Source organism: Triturus cristatus, chromosome 5_1 (genome assembly GCF_964204655.1).
Source record: "Triturus cristatus chromosome 5_1, aTriCri1.1, whole genome shotgun sequence".
NCBI lineage: Eukaryota > Metazoa > Chordata > Amphibia > Caudata > Salamandridae > Triturus > Triturus cristatus.
In genome coordinates, this window is record NC_140587.1 from 706,864,805 (window position 1) to 706,886,143 (window position 21,339).

At 45.0% G+C, this 21,339-nt stretch overlaps 1 protein-coding gene across 1 annotated transcript in view; it reads left to right on the forward strand.

Moving 5' to 3' along the window:
* The window catches only part of CCDC178 (coiled-coil domain containing 178), a 1,033,935-nt gene that overhangs the window by 895,623 nt on the left and 116,973 nt on the right, over positions 1 to 21,339 (forward strand). Inside the window, exon 20 of the mRNA XM_085605687.1 lies at positions 15,291 to 15,425. Within this exon, the coding sequence (XP_085461813.1) occupies positions 15,291 to 15,425 (135 nt within the window). The remainder of the gene's footprint in view (positions 1 to 15,290; positions 15,426 to 21,339) is intronic.

Genomic DNA, 21,339 nt, shown 5'->3' on the forward strand with positions numbered 1-21,339 from the left:
GTGTGTGATACTTTGTTTTTAATCCTGTACCTGGGCTTCTACAAACAGCGCTCCTCGCTGCAACGACCCCCTCATTCCGACGCCATTCACGAGGGCGAGGCGAGACACGCCCCCTCGGCTGGCCACACCCCCTCCAAACCTCCCGGTCAGCGGCATAAAGCATGTGTCTTGGTCGGACGCGCAGCGGACGAGCGCAGCGGGCGCGACGGTGGCGCGCCGAAGGCAAGCCCGTCTGCGCCCGTCCGCGGCCGGCCGGGGCTAGGGGCACGACTCCATGCCAAAACTACATCCTTTTCGTCCAAGGATCTAATTGCTCTACGAGGCCATTGGCCACTCCCGGATCCCATCCGCAGACGGATCACCTCTCTCGGCCTGGCCTCCTCTCCCCCCACAGCCCCTAATCCCCCATTACATGCTCCCCTGTCACCCTGCCCCCTTCCCCCTGACCTCCTCCCCCGCTCGCCAGCACTGTCCGTCTTTTTACTCAACACCAGGTCAGCGGTCAAGCACCACCATGAGCTGTTCGTCTTACTCGACTCCGAGAAACCTGACCTACTGCTCTTGACCGAAACTTGGTATTGCGACACTTCCCTCCCCGTTCTCCTGGCCACCCTACCCCCCTCCTATGTGGCCCTGCGAGCCGACCGGCCGGCAGGCAAGGCAGGCGGTGGTGTCGCCCTGATTGCTCGGTCCGAGTTGAATTTCCAATCACTTCCCTCCCCCCCCATTCCCCCTGCTGACTTCCTGGTAGTCCGCTCTCTTTCATTTTCTCCCCCCATTACCTGCCTATTAATGTACCGGCCTCCCCAGCCCTCGCCCGCTTTCTTGCCGGCCTTTCAAGACCTGTTGGCCAACTTGGTGGTCAACTACGCTTCGGTCTTGGTGCTAGGGGACTTCAATTACTGGCCCTCTGACCCACACGAGTGCTCAGCCTCAAAAGAGTTTACAGACTACCTCTCATCCCTTAATTTCGTGTCGCACATATCCGTTTCCACCCACTCCCATGGGCACACTCTGGACCAGGTCTGGTCCCTCAACCTCCCCGTGGCCTCGGCCACCGCCTCGCCGTGCCCCTGGTCCGACCATGCCCTCATCTCCTTTTCTATTCCCCGTAACACGACGCCTAAAACTCTGCATGCCAAAAACATCTGGGCACGGAACTGGAATAGACTGGATTACCCCTCTTTGACCTCCATGCTCCGTGACTCTACCCCTACTCTTGTTGGCTTACCATCTTCCTCTCAAGCCAAGGCCATCAACACCTGGCTGGCTGAAGGCTGCGATTCTGTGGCGCCCCTACGCCGCATCTCCATCCGCCGACCAAAGGACTGCAATAGATGGTTCAATGACCACCTAAAAGATTTCAAATTGAGCGCTCGACGGGCAGAGAGGCAATGGAGGAAAAACTACAATCCCTTATTAAAAACCCACTTCCTTTCAGCACTGGACAAATACAAAACAGCAATCCTGGCTGCTAAGACCGCCTACTTTTCGTCAAAAATTACCTCTGCCGAAAATAAACCCAGGGAAATCTTCAGGATAGTGAATGACCTGGCATTCTCAGATCGAACCTCGCCCAATATCCCTCCCTCCCAACCACTCTGCGATCAGCTTAATACTTATTTTTTAGACAAAATAGCAACTATCAAACTCAATATCCCTCCACCTTCTTCTGCCTTCGTCGATCCCTCCCCCCCTCCCCTCCCCTGCCTGCTTACCTCCATCCCCCTCCTTACTCAGGATTCTTTTATGGAGATACTCCCTAAAGTGAAGTCGGGGTCTCCCGCGGACGTCTGCCCAGCACGTGTCCTGCAGCAAATCTACTCCAGCTGCCCTGACCCCCCCATTGCCTTCCTCAACAGCTCCCTGGCACAGGGCATAGTGTCCACTGCGCTCAAGGCAGCTACCATAGTGCCCATCCTAAAAAAACCTGGCGCTGACTCCTCTATCTCGGCCAACTATCGCCCCATCTCCCTGCTACCCTTTTTGGGTAAGGTGCTGGAACGCCATGTTACCGCGGTGCTTTGCGCCCATGTTGAGGCAAATGGGGGACTGGCATCCCGCCAAGCCGGGTTCCGTCCCAGGCATTCGACCGAGTCAGTTGTGGTCTCAGTCTTGGACAAACTCAGAAAAGGTATGGATGGAAACAAACACCAGGCACTGGTCCTCCTTGATCTCTCCGCCGCCTTTGACACGGTGGACCACACCATCTTACTTACCCGTGTCAAGGCGGCCGGCATCGGGGGATCAGCCTTGATCTGGCTCTCCTCCTTTCTGAGGGAACGCACTCAGGCGGTCCGGCTAGGCGACTTCACGGCCACTCCCCTCCCTGTCACCTGTGGTGTCCCCCAGGGATCCTCTCTCTCCCCCTTACTTTTCAACCTTTATATCTTTTCTCTTATCTTTGCACTACAGCAGCTGGAGGTCACCGTCTATAATTACGCGGATGACCTCCAGCTCATCTTTGATCTGTCCCTATCTCCTCTCTCGGTTTCTAATTTCCAGTCAACTATGACATTCATCAGGGACTGGATGAACCACAACCACCTTAAGCTGAACCCGGATAAAACCGAGTTGGTTCTCACTGGTGGTTCGTCCAGTCCCTGGAACTCTCTCTTCTGGCCCCCCTCCCTCGGCACTGCACCGACCCCCTCCACTACGGTCAAAACACTTGGTGTCAAAATAAATAGCCAACTCACCCTCCGTTCACAAATCAGCTCTGTGGTGTCCTCCTGCTTCCTCTCTCTTCGCACTATCCGCACTGTCTCCCGCTTCTTCTCCCCCCAGGCACTTAAGACCATTATGGCCGCACTCGTGATATCGAAACTGGACTACGCAAACGCTCTTTACCACGGTATCCCCGCATACAGTTTGCGTAGACTCCAGACTGTCCAGAACCAAGCAGCCCGGCTGGTGTACGGTCTTCCTCGGTATCACCACTCCACCCCTCTTCTTAGGGAGCTTCACTGGCTCCCCATAAAGGAACGGGCCCTATTTAAGATCGGCTGCATGGTCTTCCAGGCCCGCCAGGGCACTGCCCCCGCCTTCATCTCCTCACTAATCAAGTCTTATGTACCATTAAGAGAACTCCGGTCTTCCTCCAAGTCCCTCCTTCAGATCCCTCGTTTCTCTCGCAAAAAGTGGGGCGGGGCCAATTTCTCCACCCTGGCTCCAACCTTTTGGAACTCGCTCCCTGATCACCTCCGCTCTGCCACTCAGTATCTCCCCTTTCGCAGAGATCTGAAAACGTTCCTCTTCAGCCAGGCTTTCCTCACTTAAACTCCCTCAAAATTCCCTTCACCTCTCCCTGGTATTTCCCCCTCAGTTGCCAATCCCCCTAGCGCCAAGAAACCGCAAGGTGTACGCTGCGCTCTAGAAGTATTTTAAATTAGAAATTAGAATTAGAAATTGATGGACGGAGTGCTGAAATTTTTCAAACACTCACCCCCAGTCACAGATCTGGGTTGAATCCATCCTCATTCTTTAGCTCACTTTACCACCCCAGTTCAGACACAGCTATATGCAAATCAGTCTTGACCCTATGCCTCATGGGAACAGTCCAGTCCAAACTTCCAAGCCATGTCTTCCCTGGACTGGAAACAAGGATCCTGGGACCGCTTTCGGGCTAACAGCCCTCTTTAGCCAGGCTAGCTTGAATCCAGTGGCAAAGTGAGCAGGGGACCCACGTCTGGGCATAACCTGCCAACTTAGGGCGAAAAAAGCAAACACAAGAAGATGATGGACGGAGTACTGAAACTTTTCAAACACTCACCCCCAGTCACAGATCTGGGTTGAAGCCATCATCATTCTTCAGCTCACTTTGCCACCCCAGTTCAGACACAGCTATATGCAAATCAGTTTTGACCCTGTGCCTCATGGGAACAGTCCAGCTCGAACTGCCAAGCCATGTCTTCCCTGGACCGGAAACAAGCATCCTGTGACCAGTTTCGGGCTAACAGACCTCTTTAGCCAGGCTAGCTTGAATCCAGTGGCAAAGTGAGCAAGAGACACACGTCTGGGCATACCCTGCCAACTTAGGGCGAAAAAAGCAAACACAAGGAGATGATGGACAGCGTGCTGAAACTTTTCAAACACTCACCCCCAGTCACAGATCTGGGTTGAATCCATCATCATTCTTTAGCTCACTTCGCCACTCCATTTCAGACACAGCTATATGCAAATCACTCTTGACCCTGTGCCTCATGAACAGTCCAGCCCCAACTGCCAAGCCATGTCTTCCCTGGACCGGAAACAAGCATCCTGGGACCTGTTTTGGGCTAACAGCCCTCTGCAGCCAGGCTAGCTTGACTCCAGTGGCAAAGTGAGCAAGGGTGTTACCCAGAAACCAGACGTAACTTTCTCTGTCTGCTTCCACCGTAGCTCGGAGAGAAAGTTATCTGCTCCCCGTCATAAAGATCGCGAAGCTGGCGGCGTTTATTTAAATCACTTCGTCTCCAACCGGCTGGTGGAGACTTTAAGGAATTCTCTACATTGTCCCAGACCACAACCGCTCGGTGTGTGTCTACGGATGCTGAATTCACACAGAACCTATACTATTCATTCCATAGGATCCTCTTCGATAAATTTCGGCTGTCAACTATTGCTCATCTATCCTTTGTCCTGAAGAAGACTCGCCCTTGACGCATGTTAAGCTGCGCTAGTTCCTAGAGTCGAAACGTCGACGTTGCAGTCACGCTAGTCTACGCAGTTGCACAGGCCCCAACCCAAAGTCATTCTTGGGTCGTGTATTCATGCATTGAGAAAATTGGACAGTATTACATTACTATTGTTGCTCCTACGTGTTGCCTATTTGTATGATATATGTATAGCACATTTTCCACATATCATCACAAAGTAACTTTTTGCACTTTAATCACTTTATTATCTTACTTTGTATTGTTTTATTGACAGCCATGTTCAGTAATTTATTTACAATACAAAATGCTTTGTTTGACTAAAAAATAATTGTTCTTGTGGTGTGTTAAAGCAGTACAGTTTGGTTCTCCAGTAGGGATGTTGAACCTTTCATAAAAATCATACTTACTTCACAAAAATTCAAATGTTGTGGATACAGTGATTTCACTTGTACAAAGCAATTGACACCTTCCCGACAGAACCACTTCTCTATATATCACACATACCCAGGTTCTGAGGGACACAGGGTCACCCCATTTCTTTAAATGTTATTCTAATTGAGCTGCTCGCTGAGTGTTGTACTATGGATGCCCTTTCAAGGCTTTCAGTGGCCTCTGATGTCGAAGAGTGGATCTCCTTATATGTAAATGGTGTTGTTTTATATTTGCTATACCCACGTTACTCTGGGCCCAATGCTAGTCAAATGCTAGATATCTTTGGTAAGTTCCCATGCTTTGGGTGACTTGGCCAAGACAATAATATACCTAATCCAAATGGGTACTTGCATGACTAGAATGATCCTGATCCAGTAGCTAAGATATATGTACACTCAGTTGATCTTACACCATATAGTATACCTTCATATCTGAGAGACATGGATCATTATGTCCAGTGATTTCTCACACTGTTTTTAACTCAACGTATACCTTGATTCCTATTAAATAGATAGCCCCACCAGGTTTATAGTTGATTTGAATTCATATTTATCTCCAGTCTTCCCACTCACAGACTGAAACACACTCCCTTCTCCATTCCTCCACTGATGATTAAAAAGATCTCAAGCAAAGCGTCATTATGCGGGGCCCACTGGGCATTACAGCGCCAGCCCACCGAGGCGCAATGATGAAGCATGCCCCTTTCTGGTGGGTGAGGACACTTGCTCCGAGCAGTACACGTTCCCAGTGACGACACCGAAACCCCTATTGTGAGTCTGTTAAGTCAGTGCAGGACAGTATACCCCTATTTGCACTGTGCTACATAAGAGGTGAGTGCACACTTGACTGGAATCCTCATTGGCCAAGTACAGATGATTATATTTGCTATACCCATGACACTCTGGTCCCGATGCTGTTCAAATGCTAGCTGTCTTTGGTAAGTTCCCCATGCTTTGGGTTACGTGGCCAAGCCGATATTAAATCTGATCCAAATGGGTACTTGGGTGGCTAGAGGGATCTTGCAGCTCAGAATAAAGCAGGTAACTGTTACATTTTGGGATATTTTCATTGTCATGGATATGTAGTAAGTTAGTCGACAAATATAGCCCCTCAACTTAATTCCATCAGATGAGAATCACACAGTCGGCAAAGCCTTGCCCATCTCTCTCCTGACTTGGGTGCCTGTCTTTAAAATGGCGTTGCTCCCCGGCTTCTCTTTGGGCTCCAAGATTACCCATAGATATGTGGATGAGTAACTGAGTTGCAACCCATGAGAAGTCATGCAATTATGTGCTACTGCAAGATTATAGTAGGTGCTCCTGCCACATCAGTGGGAAGAAAAGCAGTTGCAAAACATGACAAAGATTTTAAAAATTCCACGAAATGCAATGTAAAGAGCACTTGGCAATTTGTTCAAGCGCGCGCTGCAGTGGTACCTTTTCAACCTGTTGTATGATCAAGTATAATATAGTGAAATTGGATGTTCATAAAAAAAATGCCTGAACTGATTTATAAATATTTATCTACGCACACACAAACACGGAAACAGAAAACAATTCATGCAGCAGCCTATCATTTCAATTTTTTCAAATGACAGCTAAGCTTGTACTGTATCATGGCATCTAAACTCTACAATGTGATTTGAATACTTCATACTATGCAAATGACAAAAACCCTATCAGTTCAATTCATTGTTACATCGGAAACAATGATTAAATTACAGCCTCGGCACACATCTTGACACTGAAGGAATGACAGATATGTGTGCAAAACCCACTTAATATTTATCTTGTTACACCACTTGGCTGCCAAGCTACACCTGTACAATCTATAAAGCCCCGAGCGGGTGAATATTTCTTTATTGGCGACTGTGTTTGTTCCACCGGCTGCAGACAAAGATTTCTCGCTTCATTCTGTGAAACTGTCTGGCCAGCCGATGTTGGCACAGAAAAGAAAGAAGCTTGATGAAACGCCCCATGGCATATGTACATTCATGGTACTGTATGCAGAAAAAGAAACATTTGTTTATTTTATTTATTTATCTTATTTTAGTTTTTTTTTAATACCGCTGACACGACTCGGGGGGTATCAGAGCGCTTTACAGCAACAATTAAACTGTAACGTATCACCACATAAACTCAGATAAAATCTTTCCTTGTGTTAGTAGCTAAACCTATTTTAAATTTTAGGAGTGGAGTCAGTGGAAAGGACATTGATTGCAGTTTGTTCTAGATCATTGAATTCTCCAGAGTAATGACACAAAAGCTTGAAGCTATGAAATAAAAACAGTCATGAGAGAAGTGTCGTTTTTCTGTTTGCAAGATTTGTCTCAAACACGTCTTACTTAAAAGTGGTGAGAAATTAGATTTTACCTAATGAGCAAGCATTTCGAATTGTTTCCAACTCATTGGCTCGCTAAATTAATAAATAATTATCATTTAACCGGTTCTCCGTATTTCCACTTTCAAAAATGGTGCCTGAAAATATTTGATGAAAAAAATGGAACGGTTAACATTTGCCCAAAAATAAGCTTAAGCCTAGTAGAGTGAGCAGATCCAGAGAGGCCGCTCTCTTTGCCAGCTCTCATTTTCAACAACAATTTACTTATTTTTGTAGTAATGCGTTTTCAACAAAATGAATGCACTTTAATACATTTCAGTATCTATCAGAAGCGTTACAGCAAACAAATGATGGACGAAATGCTGACAATGCAAACATTCTCCCCCAGTTAAAAGATTTGGGTTAAATCCATCATTCTTTTGCCCACTCCGCCACCCCAGTTTGGACCCAGCCATTTGCAAATCAGCCTTGACCCTGTGCCCCATGGGAACAGTCCAGACCGAACTGCCAGGCCAGGTCCTCCCTGGACCGGAAACAAGCATCCTGGGACCGGTTTCAGTGTATGTCACCCTTCATCAGCCAGGCTAGCTTGAATCCAGTGGCACAGTGAGCAAGGGGCCCACGTCTGGGCATACCCATCCCACTTAGGGCAAAAAGTGTTACAGCAAACAAATGATGGACGGAATGCTGACAATGCAAACATTCTCCCCCAGTCAAAAGATGTGGGTTAAATCCATCGTTCTTTTGCCCACTATGCCACCCCAGTTTGGACCCAGCCATATGCAAATCAGTCTTGACCCTGTGCCCCTCATGGAAACAGTCCAGACTGAACTGCCAGGCTAGGTCCTCCCTGTACCAGAAACAAGCATCCTGGGACCGGTTTCAGGGTATGTCACCCTTCATCAGCCAGGCTAGCTTGAATCCAGTGGCACAGTGAGCAAGGGGCCCACGTCTGGGCATACCCATCCTACTTAGGGTGAAAAGTGTTACAGAAAACAAATGATGGACGGAATGCTGACAATGCAAACATTCTCCCCCAGTCAAAATATCTGGGTTAAATCCATCGTTCTTTTGCCCACTACGCCACCCCAGTTTGGACCCAGCCATATGCAAATCAGTATTGACCCTGTGCATCAGGGATGTAAAAAACACAAATATTAAAATGTTTGGACAAAAAAAAAAGTTGGCAGAATCCCACAGAGGTTTTCAGTTCAAAGAACCAATAGTTTTAAAACAGCAGCAGCATCTGTCATCCAGGCTCATTGTGCGCAAGTAACACCAAAACACAGATTCATCCCTCAGTTTAGAAAAGTACTGAGCACCAGCGGCTGCTCCTCTGCTGTGGCGGAGGAGAGTGCCCCCCCCCCCCCTGCCAACCTTAACATTTGAAAAATACAAAGATAATGAAAAGTGTTTATTATTGTTATATTTTTCTTCCACTGAATGAGTCTTGGGGGCGGGTCCATCGCAGGGGCAGTCACGAGGGGAAGTAGTGGGCACTGCTGTCAGTGCACATGCCGGTTTGGGCAGGCGTCTCAGGCCAGCCAAACCGTCATGCGCACTGAAGCTGTCTCCAAGTCAAGCTGCGTTGCAAGGTTGAACACAGCAGGCACAGGCTCCCAGTCTCCCTGGGAGTGCAATCGAGGGCTCTGAGGCCAATCCTGATGCTGCTCTCATGAATGATAGGAGTGTTTTGGCAGGGGGCGAGGCAGCAGGCATTTATTTTTTATTTTAGTGTTGTCTTTGCGTGTCCCCTCAAATCCCCCGCCCTCCACTCCCCCGGCACACAAGCTGCTACCGCTGAGCACAATGTATTTACTGAGTGGTCAATTTGATAAAATGGCATGATCTGTGCAGTTTTTGTTGTTGATGATAAATGAACTAGAGAAGAGCCTGGTATTCACAAGATTGCAGATCTCTGCAATCACCCTCAAAGCAGCAAAAATACTAACTCTAAGACCATCAGTGAAAATTAAACTGGACACTAAAAGCTCTAATTGCGGTGTTAGCTCTACTAATGTGGCATAATACAATCTAGTGAAGGGCTGGTGACTTCACCAACTTAATTCATAGATATTCAAGAAATTCCTTCCCTTGACTCTGAAGACAAAAAGCTAAGTAAAAGGTAGGAAAACAAACCCTGAGGATAAGGCAGACACGCGATCTCCTAGGAAATGAAACTTGTTGAATATCAGATTTGAGGATCCATTTTACCTGACCTGTTTCCTCCAAATGTTGAAGATAAATCCATTCACTAAGTTTGTTTTCAAACCTAACTCAATGAATCCCATTTCTATTTAAATTGTGTGTTCTTTCGAAGGATGACATAGGGCCTGTTTTTAATTTCTTTTCTTTTATAGCCCTCCCTAACCGGTTGAACTATACTACCTTATTTCTATTGTTTTTTTCTTTTAGTCTCTGGAGAAGCCCACCTTATTGCTGTTTTACACATCAAAACTGTGTAACCGTACCTGTTTTATCTGTTTCTTACAATAGTCCTAGAGTGGCCTGTGGGCCCGCCCTCGTAACCATTTTCTTTTTTAGACCGACCTCTTTCAGCCATCGGTTGGAGACTTTGTAAGTCAATCGTGGCTCAGCTTGAAGAATTATTGCTCTATAACCTAATGTTGTTGGTTCTTTTGCTGTATCCTTTCTCCTCTAGTGAATTCTTTAAATTACAATGCATGAGGGACTATTTTCAACTGAAAATCATACTGAATCATCACACATTTTGTCTAAATCAATTCTTTATCTCATACAGTCATTGTACTCAGAGTTTTTGTTTTTTTATGCAGTACACATTTCTTTAAAGTTACTGTCATGGCAAAAGTGTGAACGGGACCCTAATGTGGCCTTCTATTTGCTATTTGTTTATCACATTGGAACAGACATCTTGGGGTCAGGCAAATCTGTTGCGATGAACAGTAAATTGTTAAGTAAGTATACAAGGTAGTCAGGTAAAACGCGACTTTACTGCAGAAGAGTTCACAAGATCAAAGGGCACATTGATAAAAGTAAGTGAGATTTTACTGGCATAAGCATGGCCATCGCTTCGCAAGACAGCTAATCATCTTCAGGCAAGTACACATGGGCACTCTGATGAGTCAGAAACTTCCACATTCAGAGGTCTTTTCAATGGCTTTGGTGTGCTCGAGTTTCTGTACACCTTGTGTTATGCTGCCTAGTCCTTTGGATTGCAATACACATAGAATAGAAGGAGGACTAGAATTGGTGTCTCTTACTACTTTAAAGAGGAACAGTCCCTCTTGCCATTGCAGTACAAGTGGACAAGTGGGACTCCAATACTTATTAAGGTGAATGCTGTGTTTTAGGGAAGTAAGGCAGAGCAAGTAATTACAAAACCAAATAATTGATCATGTGAATGTTCAGAATTAACATATAAAATTACTTCATACAGCACTTCTGTTGTTTCTATGTGATGTAAATAGCTAGTGTCATTATTGCTCATTAGAATCATATTGATCTAACTGGTCTCAGAAGAATGGCAGGCTGAGTTGTCGGGACGGGAGCAAAACTTGTGATCTGTAGATCAAGACATTTCAGTGGTGAGCATCGAACTCGCTAAGTCAGTCTATCGACCACAGCATACACCTTCAGTGTAATCTGATGTTACAAGACTCAAAAAGAAACAGCATACCACAAATGACACCATCCCTATCAACTCCCATTTCATATTCTATAACAAATGTTACTTTGTGGTATTTTATATTAGATGGTATTTGTATGCCTCTCCTGTTCACTCAAAAGTTACTTCAAGAAGAGTACTTGAAGGGTTAGCAAGGCTGGAAGCTTTGCAGACAGGAAAGAGTGCCCTCACTTTTGAAACACAACAAGGTTTCTCGGAAAAACATGAATTACTTCTCAGAATATCAGTTTGTGTGCACACCTAAGAGCACAGTTATGGTTAGTGAGTTAAGGATGCGTTATGGAATGCCTCCCACATAAACATAAAGATGTTGAAGATGATGTTTATACAATTTCACTTATTAGGAACATTAAGACCTGTGCCCCAAACTAAGAGTGGATGTTAATAAAACACACACAGCAACTTGTCATGCTGTCCCGGATTACTTATAAAATTCCTAATTGAAGTTGAAATCTTCCCGAGCACTTGCAAGTGAAATTGGTTGCATGAAACGGAACTAAGCAAATGTCCTAAATGTGGGTTCTTTATTGCACTTTTTCATTAGTGAACACAGAAAGCATATTTTTGCCCCACACATAATCAACTTTTTGAACAATCTGATGTTGAGACTGGTCCAGCCTTACCAATTGGGTTATGTGTCAGCAAAATTATCTCTCTTGATTCCTTATGTCAACATTTACTGCACAAATCAGTTTCGGTGCGATCATCTTTAAGTTGTCTTATTTTCATTCCTTTAAAAAAAAAATGTATTTCCTCAATTATATTTTTGAGTACACCAGACAAGGAAGGAAGGGAATAGAAGAGAGGAGCAAAAGCTAGTAGCAGGAACGGAGGAGATCTTAAAATTGCTTGTAAGATATTAAAAAGCTGTCTGAAGTCAAAGGGCCACATGTACTATTGTTTAGGTCACAAAATGTGGTTCCTATTTGAAACCTAAATGTTATTTTGTTAACCCACCCATATACTGGTAGGTCAGTTCATAACATACAGGATCTAAGTGAGCTGCAGTCCGAACTGCCTAATTAATATTATTCACCTTGGATGCAAATTGTGACTTAGGGCCTGATTATGATGGCGGCCGACCGCGACCGACGGCTTATCGGTTGCGATCCAACTGCCATCTGCTGCTGCTAACGCATTGCAATGCATGCGGTCGGAGGCAGCAGTCGGAGGGACTGTCCGATGCTCTCCAACTGGCATAAGGAGCCTGTCTGTGCATCAGAAACAGTACATAATTCCTTAATGACAGCGGCTCAAACGTCGGCATTATGATGCCGGTTTCCGACATCCATTCCGAGTTGACATTTCTGACATGGAAAGGCTGTTAGAAAGCAACACTGGGGGCCCCTAGCAGGGCCCCATTCCTTCCTCGCCCTCCATATTTGGGCCTAGGGGGCACCTATGGGCCCCCTAAATATCCCTGCACCGTGTGGCAGGAACATTGCGGTTTGAAAACATCAATTTTTCAATGGAAGCTAGTGCTGCAGGCCTCCACCCCCCACCCCACCGCGCAAGCTTCCATTGAAAAATTGATGTTTCTGACCACTCTATGGGCAATTGTGTCCAATTGGGAATGTCGAAACCGCTGACCTGAGGTCTAGCGGTCCCTTTCCCGAAATGGCATCCGCCCAACATCTTAATAAGGCCCTTAGTTGGATTAGCGAAATCATAATTTTTAAAAAAAAAAAAATTTTTAGGCAGCACAGTTTCCTTAAAGGAAACTGAGCCACTTTATTTTTAAACTTTTTTTTAAATTTTCAGTGAGAGTTAGCTGTGGTCCCATAGAACACTGCCTGCTCCCCCTGAAAGTTGTTATCGAGTTTGCAAAGTGGAAGGGGTCTAAAGGTAAAGCTTTCCCTTTTGTGAATAAAATACCACCCCACCCTGTGAGGTGAAATTTTTCAGTGGTTTGAGCCCATTTGCAAACCATTGATACCAATGGTTAGGAATCACAGTTTGGAAGGGGCACCCAGAGCACACCCCTTCCAAACTGTGATACAACATCCAATGCATAATTTGAAAAGCACTTAAGTTGCCGTGACCTGCACTTATGACAGCTGCCACATTGTGGTGCTGATTGTGTAATATACAGATGAGCAGAAAAACAGTTGTTTGTTATTCCAATATATATTAAAAATGACTATTACCTGCCACCTAAGTCATTCTCAAAGCTTTGGCGTCCTCGAACAGTCTGGTTTGTCACACTTGTGGCAGTGTGATGGTTAGTAGTTGTGTAAGTACAGTGGCAATGTGTGGTGCAAACTGTGGTGGCTTTCTGATGAGGGCCCTGGCACTTATATTTTTTACAAATCAAGCACTGAAAATATTCAATTCCCAAACCCATTTTAGCACTGAAAACTTTACTGACTCCTAAAATGGGCCTGGTTGCTCAGCTGGAATGTTTCTGTTGGAGCAGGGTCAAGATGGATTTGCATATGGCTGGGTCCAGAGTGAGGTGGCATGGTGGGCAAAAGCTCTATGGGTCCCTTGCTCACTGTGACACTCGAACTGAGCTACACCCGACTGTAGAGGCACAATCAGGCTGAAACAGTCTTAGGTTGCTTGTTTTCCAGTTCAGAGAGGACCTGGCTTGGCGGTTTGTGCTGGTCTGTTCCTATTGAAGCAGGACATAGACTGATTTGTATATGGCTGGGTCTAATCCAAGGTGGCATGGTAGGCAAAAGAATGATCGGTTGGAATGCTAACCCAAGCGATTGCCTGTAGTTGGAGTTACTGAAAGCAATCGTCTCATTTCCTCTTGTGTGTCTGATGTAACACCCTAAATGGCCAAGGGCATGTCTAAACGTGGGTTCCTTGTAAACTGTGGCACTGGAACCAAGCTACACCTGACTGAAGAGGCCTACTCAGGTCAAAACTGGTCTTGGTTTGCTTGCATTCCAGTTCAGAGAGGACCGGGCTTGGCAGTTCGGGCTAAACTGTTCCTGTTGGAGCCGGGTCAAGACTGACTTGCACAGGCCTAGGTCTAATCAGAGGTGTCACAGTGAGCAAAATAATTTTGGGATGCCACCCGAGTGATTGCCAGTGGTTAGACTTATTGCAAGCATTCCTCCCATCACCTTCTGTGTGTTTGATCCTCTGCACAAATTATACAATAATGTTTCACAATGTCTGACATGGAGGAGCCCAGAGAAGGGCCGACAGGGCATCCAACACTGTTTGAAGAATGTTTCTTTGCAACCATGGATTTAAATGCGATTTATAGTTTACAATGTTAAAATCAGTCTTATGAATATGTAGGCTGTCTGGTCTCAAAAGTCCTGATCTGCTACCAATATGAACTTGTGAGATTTGAATCTTAAGTGTAAACATAAATTGAAAGACAAAAATAACACCTTACCATTCTCAGATATATACTGCGTTTTAGAACATGGCGAGAAACATTACTGCAGTACAATTAAATGACTCCAAGGCTCCTTTTTGGATAATAATCGTGCAGTTTTTAATGGAAATAATCCTGAATTCGCAATCTAAAGATAAGAATGGAAGTGTGCATGGTTGTGGCTCGGTTTGTGAATGGAGTCTGGAAACGTGGTGCTCTTGGAACATTTGCATTGCTGACAAAGGATTTGATTCACTTATGTGGCTGTAGCTGGATCAACTAACAGGCTCGATCTATCCGGACATTTCTTCCCGGCATTGTTCTCTCTCTGCAGCTGATGGCTGAGTTAATTCACTTTAGTTTTGTCATGCTCCCGAGCACACATTGCCAGTCTGCGATAAGACTTACAAGAGGAAAACAAGCAACTGTGTCCATCAAAGTCTTACACTTCTGTAGTAAACTTTGGCCTGACCTGATGTGCCATTCAAAAGGCGTCTGAAGATTATTTTTGCAAAAGAAAAGGTTCAATCTGTCCTGAGGCGATCGCTTCTGAGTTAAACTGGGTGAAGTAGAAATATTTTACTCATCAGCTTTGCAGTCACAGAGTTTGCCTCAGCTAGCACAAAACTGCTGAGGCATTTAGAGAAAATTAACCCCCCATCCTGGCAGCCAGATGTGACTGGTTTCTGATGAGTGCGCATGAGTGCGCCTGGAAGCCAGGAGACTGTGAAATTCCTGTCAGACCCGCACAGTGCAGAGAGGGCTATTGACTGCTTTCTATATTTCCCTCCATCATTCTTCGTGAACACTGCCATTAATTTCGTCTCCTACTCTGACTGGTGCCGTTTTTTTCTCTCTTCTCGCCCCTTTTTAGCTCTCCGCGCTCCAACACCGGATGCACCGGGCCCTGCTGGAGTACTTCAAACTGCGAGGCCTCTACAGCCAAGCCGGGCTGGCGACGTGCCAGGCCGCCTCTCACGAGAATGTGCAGAAAATATTAGCCGTGCAGGTAGGCCATGGCGGGAAGGAGGCACGATCACTCGGATCGAGATTGAAAAGCGAATGATGGGTAGTGTGATGAAGCATCGAAACCACATCCCATCAGAGTTTTATACATTTTTAACCTCTTTAATAAACTGCAAATGCGTGGCGGAAGGCTCCCGCGTGTTTGCGCATGCGCCAGACATGCTTTCAAAACGGAGGTGGGGATATGTTTTCCGATGTAAAACTTTGAATGCATTTATTTAAGAGCATTGAGTACACAACTACTAACTTAAATATTGTTGAGCATTTATTAGCACTACTAGAGGGGTACTTTTTATACTTACTCTTCTGTGCCTTTGTAAATCGGCCCCAAATGTCCTACTCTCTATTAGTAAAAGTGCAAAGAGAACCACGTCCTTTCGATTTGTACAATTTGCATATAAATATTCTATGAATCTTGCCATTTTGTTCACATTTTAGATGTTTTGGGGCCAATTCACAAAGCCTCGTAAGCATGCATAAAAGAGTTCCACAAGAGGACTGCGTGGCCTTTCTCAATAGGCCCATCTGTGTATCTTGTCAGGGCCTCAGTGTTTGCAGCCGTGCATGTGTATGCCATACATTTGTAATTAATGAAGATGCTGGTTGACTTTCAAAATGTGTTTTATTAAGTCTTTAAATACAGAAGGTTTGTGTAGTGAACAACATTTATCTAGGGGGGTTCGGGCATCATATTAAAAGGCTAGTGTGCCTTCTACTCTCCGGGTGGTAGATTGCTCATATCACAATTGTAAAATGTTTTGTGTTTGTAAACATTAGCTAGAAGGAACCTACTGAGGGTCCCTTCAGTTCCGCAAACCCGGCCCACCGCTCTGCGACTCCTGATCTGATTTCATTCATTACATCCATCTAACTGCAGGTCCTGGGGGTCAGAGGGCAGTCATTTTTCATCTTCCACAATAGTAAATCCTTTTTTTCCCGTAAAAACTCGACGGCCTGCTTGGGGAATAAATCACGCCGTTCCCAGGAAGAGTTACATATCAAACACCAGCCTTTATCAAGGGTTCTCACGCCAAACATGCTGGCATTGAACAGTGCGTCATTTGTCTCAAGGTCGTTTTGTTCCAATGCAAATGTTCAGTGAGCAGTGTCCGCCCTTTGTGTCTGCAGCCTGTCAGGAGGACTGTGTCATGTATGAAAAGAAGAGCGTCACATAAATCACAAGCTTTTTAGCCAAGGAGCATGTGTCACCAAGTGAGTTCAGCAGTCACGTGCTTCGTCACTTTCATGTGTCTCGATACTGCTGTTAGATGACGAGCTACTCCAAGAGCCCCCTTTGCTACGAAGGGGCCTCCCTTTTCACCGTGCTGTGTGTGCGTCAGCTGGGTGTGTGGCTGGCCACTGCCTTGGGGGTCTGGTGTGAGCATATACAATCTGGTTGCAATCTAGAACGCACCAGAGTGTACAAACACGCCCGTAATGTAAATCTAGCTAAACTGGGTTTTATGTATTGAAAAATTATCCCACAAGCAAAATCCCTTAAGTCAGTGGTTCTTAACCTTTTGACTTTCATGGACCTCCACTTAATCATTACTGGAACCCGGGGACCCTCAGCCAATCATTATTGGAATCTGAGGACCAGTGGCGAAACGAAAGTTCAGAGGACCCCTCCACAAGGTACACAGAGGGGCCACCCCCGCACTCATTCCTGAGTATTGTGCTGAGGGGGCCCCCTGCAGCTCGCCCCCCCGCCCCACGGGGGCTGCGGGGGCCTGGGTTATGCCCCTGCTAGGGTCACCCCACTGAGTCATCAATGGAAGCCGGGGACCACGGCCTAAGCATTTTCGACGATTTAATCCACAAAACAATACACAAAAAATACAGATACAAGCATTCATCAAACAAAATACACAAATGATGACATATGTTAGGTGTGAGGCACCTACTGTAATGGGAAAATAGCACGCTTTTTCTCTCCAACCATGATCGAGGGGAACTGAATACCCTTGCTTGCATTAAGGTCCATAACATCCTTCCTGCATAATGAAGCTTACCTCACAGAGAATGTTGTGGGAGTCCCACACATCTGCAGCACTTGCACTGTCTGTGAAGGACCCAGAATGCTATATAGCAATAGATGTTGTCAAGGGGATGTTGATTGGTTTTTCCAGTACTGTGACATGAATCCAGAAACGTTTTAAAACATGGGCAAAGTGGGCAATTGCCCAGGACCCTCATTTTCCAAGGCCCCCATCCCCCGGGTAAACCAAATGGGAATGTCGAAATTCCCACCATAATTACATTGCTTATAAAAAAAACCAAAACAGTTTATTTTTCTATTATGACAGCCAATCATGCTTAACAGAAACTAAGGGATAGATTTTCTATTGGTTTAGTCTTAGTGCAAAGTCACACAGAGTAGTGCATAGCAGCACAAACTCTTGCAAGGGTATTTACTTTCGAGCACAAAAATTGTTTGGCCCTAGAAAGAAGCCCTTTTATTTGCACAAGTAGCGTTTGCACTTCTTTGCACCACTTTATATCAAGAGGGTGTAACTTGGGCAGATTAATCAAGCACCCATACTTTTTGAGACAGAGAATCCTAATCTAGTAAGATTGCCTGGCTGGGCATGGTGTAAAAAAAATTACACAGCCTTGAAGCAGTCACTAACATGAATAAATCTTTTAATTCCCTCAAACATCCCATACATTTAATGTGTGCTATAATGTACAGCACACACATAATGTTTGAGATACCTAAGAATTGACTAGGCATTAAGCTTGTACTGGAAGAGTATGCTTCGAATAGAAATGATACTCTAAACAGCACTATTCTGCAAAGGTTGTGCGTAGCCTGAGGCAGCCTGTTTGGGCACCAGTGCCGGGGTAGTGAACAGCAACAGGCCACTGTATATAGAATATCGCTCTGCAGTGCTTTCCCCGCCTTGCACAATGCAACCCAGCAACTTTAGGTACTGCACTAATAATAAACCTGTCCCTTAGTGTGCATGCCTGGCCTGCCCACACTCCACCCTCACACTCTCAAGTTGTTAATTGGCAAAGGATCTGTTATTTCTTTCTCCTAACTTCTCCTAACCTCTTCCACCTTATCATAATTCTTAATATCCCTCTCTGTGTATCTTCAGCCACTGTCACTGTATCTCAGCTCTCTCTACCTAATATCCTTAACAATATACATATATTAGCTCAGTTGACTTCGTCTACCTCTTCCTCTCTCATGACCTTGCCCTTTTTTCTTTAACTCTCTGTGCATGCATCTATATTTATCACTCTTGATCCCCTCTACTGAACCTCTCTCTCTAACTCATCCCTGTCTCCCTCATCCCTCTCTCTGTACCTCACTGCTCTTTTTCCATCTGAACTCGGCTACCTCTGTTTCACTACCTCTAACCTTCTTTCTCTCTCATCAACTCCCAGAGTCGGCTCCTCCATAATGGCGGAGGAGCACCGCCCCCTTGCTAAAAGAGGAAAAATAAAATGAAATAAAAGTCTTCAGTAGGGTGGGGCGGGGCCAGACAATCCTGTTGGAGAGGCATGGCAAGGGGAGAAGTGGTGAGCACTTTTATGTGCGCATGTGTGCTTAAGTTTCTCCAAACCGGCTCAGACCAATCCTGGTGCTTCTCTCTATGCTGGGAATAGTATTCCCAGCTTGAGAGAAGCTCTGGGATTTTGCATCTAGGAGACTGCGCAGTGTGAGTCTAGGATCGGCGGAGAGAAGGAAGTCGGCGGCCATCGGAGCGCAAGGTAAGTGTGCTTTTAATAATTTTTTGTTGTGCGTTTGTTTTTTATTTTATTTCTTCCGCCCCCGCCTCACCTCTAAGCACTAGTAGCAGCCACCTCTGTCAACTCCTCTCTCTTTCTCTCTCACATAAACGCATGTCTCTTTGAGGACCTCCTTCTCATTTCATTTGACCCTTCCCCCTCAACTATCTCTCTCCGCTTCCTTGTTTATATATCTCTCTATCTCACATCTCTTCCTCTCACAACTCCTTACCTCTGTCCAAACCGCACCTCTTTCTCTATTTCATTTATGTCTCTTAACTTCCTCTTTTTGCTGTTCACCACATTTCTCTTTCTAACCCTCACCAATCTCTCTCTACCTTTATCTCTTCCCAATACCCATCTTTATTGAACCAATATTTCTCTACCTCTTCTAATTTTTCTTTCTCTATCTTGCATCTCTTCATTTTCCTCAAACCTCTCTCTAAACCTCTACCTCTTGATAACTGTACTTCTGTCCAATTCACCTACAATACCTCTCTCGCTAAACTAAAGCAACTAAAACTACAATTCCACACGCAATTTTAATATGTTTTATTAAAATGTTATGTACTAGTTCATTAACATCTAGCAAGCTACCCTTAGCATGTTTTTCCTGAATGGGAGTAACAAGCTTGTTGGACACCGAATTCCACATAAAATGTTGTTGTTGCAAGTAAAAGAATTCTAGATTGAAACTCAAAAAGAAATGGCTTTATCATGGCTTGTTCAAGTAAAGGTAGGAGTCCTAACTTTACTACTACTAAATGCCTTCTGTGAATACAAAAAGTAGTAAGTTTAGGATTTCATCTCAGATTAGTTCTGGCAATCGGCACCATAATGTTTATAAGTCACTTAGGGCCAGATGTACTGACGTTTTTTGTGGGTTTTAGACCTGTTTTAGACCTGGTTGCTACCGCAAAAAAACGCGTGGCCCATGTACTAATTCTATTTTGCTAGTCACAAATCAATTTGTGACTCGCAAAATAGGATTAGCGACTCGGGGGTGTTCCAAGGGCGTCCCTTCCTAATAGCGACTCCTGAAGCTATGTATGACTGTTGTGACTGCAATTGCGGTTGCAAAACAGTCACAATTTACCACCCTTCACAGGTAAACCACTCGCAAACGGGAAGGGGTCCCTAGGGGACCCCTTCCCCTTTGTGAGTGGCTCTAAAAATATTTTTTAAGGTCAGGCAGTGGTCTGCCTGCCCTTAAAAAATGAAACTGAAAAGTTTCATTTTTATTTTTCAAATGCATCCCGTTTTCCTGTAAGGAAAACGGGCTGAATGAAAAAAAAACTGCTTTATTTAAAAGCAGTCCCAGACATTGTGGTCTGCTGACCCCAGCAGGCCACCATCCGTGGGAGTGCCAGCCATTCCCAATGGGGTCGCAAATTGCGACAGCCTCATTAATATGCATTAGGCATGCAATATGCAACCCCATTGGGAATCGCAAACAGTATTTCAGACACTGTTGTGCATCCCAATTTGCGACTCGCAAATTGCAACACGCAAATGAGACGCCATTTGCGACTCGTAATTTGGTGGATCGTACATCTGGCCCCTAGAGTGTTTTATTATGATATGTACAGTGTGTTTATTTAACCCTTCCTGTCGGTAGTTCATACTAGATGCATCATTAACAATTTTAAGGTAAGAGAAGAGGCTGTGACTAGCCATTAGGCTGTCAGATTTGGGTCAGAAGATCTAAAATGTGAATCCAATTTTACATGCTTAGGCAAATTACTTGCTCCCACATGATTATGGAGAGCAATTTAAACATTTTGTAAGCCAGTATTAAAAACACTATTTCATTTTAAGATTTCTTTAGTGTGGATCAAGGTGGGGGTTCCCATTCTGAAAGTTACAGAATTAATAAGAATTAATAGGCGAGGCGGGATGCAGAGCTCAGTTTGGTTTACTATAGTGAAGGGGCTGAGTGAAGTGGGAAACAGGTAAACACAAGATCATGATTTTTTAATGTCTGGAATTACTCAATACCTTTTGAGGTTAGTACAACTATATATCTACTGCATACATATTTAGGGATTATCAGCCATCCCTCTTCATTCATTGATCTGCTGTTGTATCATTCAACATTTTTTCTGCCCTCTACAACACACAGCAAAGAAACATAAATCAGCCAATTTCAGCCATTG